Source organism: Protobothrops mucrosquamatus, unplaced genomic scaffold, assembly GCF_001527695.2.
Source record: "Protobothrops mucrosquamatus isolate PMUCROS unplaced genomic scaffold, P.Mucros_1.0 scaffold11729, whole genome shotgun sequence".
NCBI classification, from domain to species: Eukaryota; Metazoa; Chordata; class Lepidosauria; order Squamata; family Viperidae; genus Protobothrops; species Protobothrops mucrosquamatus.
In genome coordinates this window covers 1-7,356 of record NW_015397508.1, presented here as the reverse complement: position 1 = coordinate 7,356, position 7,356 = coordinate 1, and the positions used below count along the sequence as shown (strand labels likewise).

The 7,356-nt window shown below is 40.4% G+C and overlaps 1 protein-coding gene across 1 annotated transcript; it reads right to left on the bottom strand.

Moving 5' to 3' along the window:
* Nucleotides 1–7: 7 nt before the first annotated feature.
* On the bottom strand, nucleotides 8–2,784 carry LOC107301345 (guanine nucleotide-binding protein G(I)/G(S)/G(T) subunit beta-3-like; the record flags this gene model as incomplete). Its single annotated transcript, XM_015830582.1, has 4 exons — nucleotides 8–65; nucleotides 1,744–1,810; nucleotides 2,363–2,525; nucleotides 2,721–2,784. Coding segments are annotated over 4 exons (352 nt in total), but the record flags the coding sequence as incomplete, so codon positions are not given.
* Between the last annotated feature and the right edge of the window lie 4,572 nt (nucleotides 2,785–7,356).

The window sequence follows — 7,356 nt, the reverse complement described above, 5'->3', positions numbered from 1 at the left end:
TGCAGTCCCCAGTGTGTCCTATGAATGTGGTCTTCGCCTGCCCTGTCTCAATATCCCACAGCATGCTGTAAGGAGAAGAAGTTGCTTAGGCTGCAGTGAGTTGCTATTTTGATAATCTTCCCATATGATACAGGCTTGAAATACTTACAGATCTGTATTCAAAAGTAATCTAACAATAAAATTGCTATAAACTCAGGGGGAATAATACAGAAAATAGAATATTCCTTCCCTCTCTCCTTCTTTCTTTCCTTCCTTCCTTCCTTCCTTCCTTCCTTCCTTCCCTCCTTCCTCACTTCTTTCCTTCTTCTTCCCTCCCTCCCTCCCTCCCTCCCTCCCTCCTTCCTTCCTTCCTTCCCTGACTTTATTATTTTTACAAATAATTCAAGACAGCAAACATAGCCAAAAAATCTTTCTCCTATTTTTCTCATATTTAAATATGTGCTTATGAACAGCCTCCTAGTTGCAAAAATGTTCTCTCGTTATGCAGTTTGGTCATATTGATTTAAAGTTAAATTCAGCCAAGGATATCTTAATCACTTCTTCCCTATTGGAAGAGCAACCAGAACTGACCTCTTGGACCCCACAGACAGTGCCAAATGGGAGTGAGTGACTGAGAGGCAGAATAACTCAATAGATTATGGAAGCTAGCAGAGCTAAACATTTTTCTTCAATTTTTCCTGTTCATGCAGCAAAATACAGCAGACCTTTTTCTTTACTGATGGGGCCTAGGTTGGGTGTCTATGCTTGGCAGAACCTTCTAGGGGATGTTTGTGGTCAGAGCTTGATGAAAACAGTTATTCCCATTGATCCCTTAGGAGCAAATAGAGATGACATCATGCAATGAGCATGCAAATGACACTTAAAAAAAAGAAAGCAGCTAGAATTCCCTTAAAAAGAAGAATATGGGTGAGGCAAGGAAATGCCACCAGCAGAGTCTTAACATTTTGGAACAAACATTGATATTTGGTCCGCCCTTAGCTTCTCTAACCCAAACTGGCCAAACTCTGCCCTCTGTCTGGAGTTCGATCCTGATAGGGCTCAAGGTTTATTCAACCTTCCATTCCAAGGTCAGTAAAATGAGGACCCAAACTGTTGAGGGCAAAAGTGCTGTAAAGCACTGTGGGGCAGTATATAAGTCTAAATGCTATTGCTATTGCTAAATACCGTTTCCCTGAAAGTAAGACCTACCCCGAAAATAAACCTTAGCTTGATTTTTTGGGGTGGGCCTAATATAAGTCCTACCCCAAAAATGCGCCCTAGTTTTGGGGTGAGGTGATGCCTAAAAATCAAGCTAGGGTGGGGTGGAGTTACCATTACAGCCAGGCCTCCCATGGATTGACACTTGCCTCGCAGGCCCACTTCTTCTGCGGCTGAAGGAGCAGCTTCATTCTGCAGCTGAGAATGCAGCTCGGGCCTGCATTTCGCCATCAGAGGCCTTTCCGGAAGGCCTCTGAAGTCAAGAACCGAGCTATAGATTCAATCTGTAGCACGGTTCTTGGCTGCAGAATGAAGCTGCTCCTTCAGCTGCAGAGGAAGTGGTCTGGCTGGGCAAGGCTGTTGGTGCCGGAGGTGAGTGGAAAAGACACTCCCCCCCCGAAAATAAGACACAGTGCCTCTTTTAGAGGCAAATAATAATAATAAAAAAAAATAAGACTGGGTCTTATTTTTGGGGAAACATGGTACTAAGGGTACCCATATGGTTACTTGCTGGCCAGTTCATACACCATAGATAGAAGTACTCACCAAGTGGTGTCCCCAGAACTAGTTACAATATTATTGTCATCCAGGAATCGGCAGCAAGAAAGGTAGCCTGTAGAGCAGGAGTAAGAGAAGAGGAATATTGTTGAAGGGAAGAAAGAGACTTATAGAGGTCTCTTTCTTACAGAGGAAAAAGACTTATACAGGACACATTTTATTATCTTTTCCAGAAATATTTTGTTTTTTTTGTCAATAGAAGCTGGGTTTTGCAGCACATAGTCATTATGAGGCTCAAAAAATGAGAATTTTTTATTCTACAAAATTCTATTTGTATTTAAATAATTATCTTTTAGCCTGCTTCTGCTGGTCACATGGAACTATCAGACATCCTATCCAGCAGTCTCTGGCTTCTGAGATGTTAATCCAGATGTTAGTTAATATCCATAAGCTTGCAACCAACTTTCCACTATTGGAGCAACACTGTGTAAATCCTTAAATTCTTTTTTATTCCTCATTTTTTATTCCTACAAAAATATGTTTGTTTAAAATGGAAGCTACAGACTTTCTCATCCATTCCTGTTGCAATATTATATTTTGGTTTGCTTTTTTTTCATGGACTGTAGCTATAGCTTTACCAAGACCTAGTCTTAGAACAAACAATTACCTGCGTGAGCTGAGAGCTCCCTGTTCACTTTCACACTTCCTTCACGACTTTTGAGGTTATAGATGGAGCACATATTGTCAAGACCTCCACAGGCCACAAAATTCCCTGATGGAGCATAGGCACAGGTCATGACCCAAGAAGACCGGAGAGGGATGGCATGAACCTGTAATTAAAGAGTAGGGAAGAAATCCACCTTTAGTTTCTTGGTCAGAAGTGAGAAAAGCAACAGCTATAGTAGCAGAGGCTTCATTACTAGAAAGTAAACTCAAAGGCAAAATGCTAGCAGCCACTTTTCATTCCTAGCATTGCTTGCTAACAGATTGTGGACATAGCATCTATTTGCTTATGTATCTCCTACCTTGTTGGTTGTATAAGTATCCCATACAATGAGTTTTCCATCTTGTGAAGCACTGACCAAAAGTCTATAAGAGAAGAAAGGTGTTATCATGCATGCTCAATTGGGATCTGAAGGTTAAATTCACCAGGTCCACCTTTTCACCCCCAACTTCTCATACAATGCACTTTCAAGGTGATTTTGTTCTTCATCTTATAATAAAGTATTCATAGCCAAGGGATGGGAAGGTAGAGGTGTATATGGGGGAATTACATGTATGGTTCAGAATGCAGAATTATTCATTTTGCTGCTACTCCTATTGTATCATAACCATTTTACATTTACAGTATAGTCTTTATGAAATGTACCATGTATATTTTATAAAGACTTGTAAAGAAACTTATTATAGAGTTGTTGGTGCTTTTTAAGCTCAGTTGTTTGTTTGCAGATGTTTCATTACCCAATGAAGTAACATCATATTAGTTTGGTAATGTAATGTCTGCTAGCACACAACCAAGCTCTGAGAGCACCAAGTACTCCATAGTTCAACCCTGAGCTATACATATTCTCTTCTATTAGAAACTTGCTTGATGATCTTAGGCTCGGCATTATCTCTTATTCTAATAAATATTTCCAGGTTGTTGAATGATTCAAACGATGGAAAAGCACAGCAGAGAGGAGGGTTGATCTCTTTGGAATGAATTCTTTGGTGGTTCCATAGGCATATGGTAGTGAGTGGCATAATTGTGGGAAAGGGAAGGGATCTTCCAGCCCAGATAGTCATATGCAATTATTGTCATGATTACTGGCCAGTTCATAAAGTTGCCAAGGTTGAGAAACACTGGTATATAAGAAAAAGACAGGTGATATTTTTCCTTGCTATCTTAGTCCATTGAGTCTCTTCCAAGTGACCCAGCCCAGCTACTCAAACAAATTAGCTGACCAAAGACTCTTATTATCTGTGATATTCAGAGAAGGAGAGAATTGCTGCCTGCCAATTCACACAGGCTTATTTCTTGTTCTCTTTCCTTTTTGTTCTCCCTCCCATATTCCTCAAACAAGACTAATTAAGGATCACTGGAAGAAAGAAATTTTAACTATAGTCCTTCCATGGACATTGATATGGTCAGGATTACTGTTTTTCTATTGCAAAACAGTGATCTTGATAAAAGGAGGAGGATTTCCGGTGACGTTGCTGACTGTAGACCCTGGGGAACGACTCTCCATTCCCCGGGTCTGAAATTCCTTTGCTGGCAGGCCCGCTTGGGCTAAATGCCACCCTGGAGGGGTGGCCACCAAACGGCGAACCTTTGAGGAACGGGAGCCGGTGGTAGCCGGCTTGCCGAACCCAAAGCAGCCCCTGGAACCAGCAAAAGAAAGGTGGATCGCATTTATGCAAGCCGCCATTAACAGCTGATCGTCAGAGACAGAAAACACCTGATTTGGAAAGCAAGCAGCCGGGCCGGGTGAGATTATGCCTCTTCTCTCTTTGTAAAGTGGACTTTACTGAAAAAAAATAGCCTGTCTTTAACCTGGAGCTGGAAACCTGAAGGGAGGAAGGAGGAGGGTTTTTGTTTTCCCCCCTCCCGTGTAAGCGGCGGTTTAAGTGACATTTACTAAGGAGAATTAATTTGGACTATTTTAAAACTTTTTAACTGGAGAAATCATTTCATTTTGGGAAGGAAAGGAAAGACATATTAAGTGGGAAAAGCCACCTTAACTGCTTTTTTTCTGCTTTTTTTTCTTATTAGAACTTTAAAGAACTTTAAAACTGTGTTTCCACCCTTGAATACTTTTTCCCCCTCCTTATTCAAACGTCTGGGGAAAGAGACAGCATTCCCTGGTGGCCACATTGTAACTTTTTTTCTTTTTGTTCTCTAGCACCTTTGTTTATTCAGCTGCAATATTCTTTCTCCTTTTTGGATGGTTGTGGAAGTTTTTTCTCTTTCTTTTTTTAATTATCTCCTCATTGGAATTGTTTTTTTTTCTTTTTTTAAATCACGTCTGGCCTTGTCTCCTGATAATAGGAGGGCACTGGATTACAATTGGCCATCGGGCCACCTGGTGGATTATAATTAGCCATTGGGCTCCTTAGTGGGTTATAAATAAATATAACAATTAGAAGATGAATGCTTCAAATTTGGCTAAAGGGGTGAGGAAGGGCTCCTCGGCCCCCACCTCAACCTCGGTGAGCCTAGCCCCCCAAAAATCAATTACTACATTTTTACAACAGGAAACTTAACAAAAAGATACTCAAGCGACACTCCAAGCAATCGCAGATTTCAAAATGGAAATGAAAAAAGATTTGGAAAAAAAATATGAAGATTTGAAAAACGATCTTCTTAAAATGGATCAAAATATGGAAACCTTTCAACAGGCGATGACAGATACTCAACAAAGAATGCAAAAAATAGAAGATAAGTCAGTGGTGGTTGATCAGAAACTAGAAGCCTTGCAAGATGAAAATCAGAGACTGGTGCAGGGGTAGGCAACCCAAAACACTCAAAGAGCCACTTGGACCCATTTCCCACCGAGAACAAAACACTGGGAGCTGCAAAACCCTTTTGATATCTAAAATGAAGATAACACTGCATATATCTTTTTTTACATATACATACATACATACATACATACATACATACATACATATAAAATCATAAAGATAAAAAAGGATATATGCAGTGTTATCTTCATTTTAGATGTCAAAAGGGTCTCTCTCTTTGTCTCTCTGTCTCTCCCTCCCTCCCTCCCTCCCCCTCTCTCTCCCTCTCCCTCTCTCTGCCCTTGGTCTGCCAGTCGTCTTCCTCCACTCTCTTTCTTTCACTCTCTGTCTCTCCCCGTCTCTTTCTCTCCCCCTCTCTCTCTTTCTCTCCCTCTCTCTCTTTCTCCCCCCTCACTCTCTCTGATTTTCTGCTCACCTGGCAAGCTGGCTTCAAGCTGTTCTCCAACAAGCTCAGAGATAGACAACCTCAGCTCTTTTATGACTCGTGGACTTCAACTCCCAGAATTCCTGAGTCAGCATAGCTGGGCTAGCTAGCTCTCTCATGCCCTTCCTGCTTCCTGTTTCCTGCTTCTTGCAGAGACGCAGCCAAGGCAGGAGCCCCGCCCAGTAAGCTTGTCGGCTGATCGAACAGGGTGAGGCTACTCTTTTTTACACACACACACACACACACACACGCACACAGAGAGAGAGAGAGAGAGAGAGAGAGAGAGAGAGAGAGAGAGAGAGAGAGAGAGAGAAGGGAAGTGCAAGTGCCTCTCTCTGTCTCTGTCTCTCTCTGCAAATGGCAGAGGAGGCTGGGAGCCATAGGGGAAGGCTCAAAGAGCCGCATGCGGTTCTGGAGCTGCAGGTTGCCGACCTGTGGACTGGTGCAAGCTAACGCGGAATTGGAAGACAGCATGGCCATCATGGAGATGGAAAGAGCATCATACTTCTTAAGATTTCAAAATATTATAGAAGAGAAGGATGAGAACTTGGAATGGAAATGGACCAAATGAAATTACTTGGAATGGAATTACTTGGAATGGACCAAATAAAACGAGAAATGGATCAGGTTTTTAGAATCAATTCAAGCTACACAAGAAGATATAGAGTTCCTAGGGAGGTCCACATAAAATTCCTCAAAAGATTTACATGAGATGAGATCTTGTGAGCAATAAGAGATCAACCACTGAAATATAAAGATAAAGAACTTGTAGTTCTTAAACAGATTCCCAAAAGAATAAGAGAAGCCTGAAGAAAATATCAATTTTTAACAAGGAAATTGTTTAATAAAGGAGTGAATTTTAGATGGTTGGTCTCAGAAGGATTATTAATCTTTTGGGACTCAAAAAGATATAGATTGGATACCCCACTTCAAGCAGAGGAATTTTTCAACAATCATAGAGCTTTTCTGGAAAAAGGCGATGTCGAATCTAAGAAACCAGAGGAAACGACGGATGCAGGAGCATCAAAACAAATGGAGGAGGAAGAACCTAAAAAGACCCAATCAGAGGAAGATGTAAGGCCCAAAGATCAGAGGCAGATAAGTTCTCCTAGAAGATTGAGATCTAGATACAACTAAAATCATGGAGGAGATTGGAATTTTTTCAACAAATATAAATGGTCTTAACTCCCAATCAAAAAGGAGTAAAATATTTTATAGACTACAAAAATTGAAAATGGACATAATTTGTCTTCAAGAGACATATATTAAAAGACAACACTTTAGATTTTTAGAACAACCAAAAATAGGTAAACTTTATTTTTCTTTGGCATTGCAAAAGAAAAGAGGGGTAGCTCTTTATATAAAAGAAAAGATGAATCCAAAACAAATCTATGTTGATGATGAAGGGAGACTATTAATGGTGGAAATTACATGGAATCAAAAACAAATTTTGATGGTTGTGATATATGCCCCCAATGAGAAGCAAGATCAGTTTTTTCAACAATTACATGACAAACTAGTGGAATTAAACTATCAAAATCTTTGTGTACTTGGAGACTTTAATGCAATAGCTGACGCAAAACAGGATTATAAAAGCAACAAACAAGGGAAAAAAGGGGGAAATACCCTACCTAAACCCTTCTTAAAGATGAAAGATGAATTATGTATACAAGATACATGGAGAGAAATGAATCCAGACAAAGCACAATATACATTTTATTCAAATAGGCATA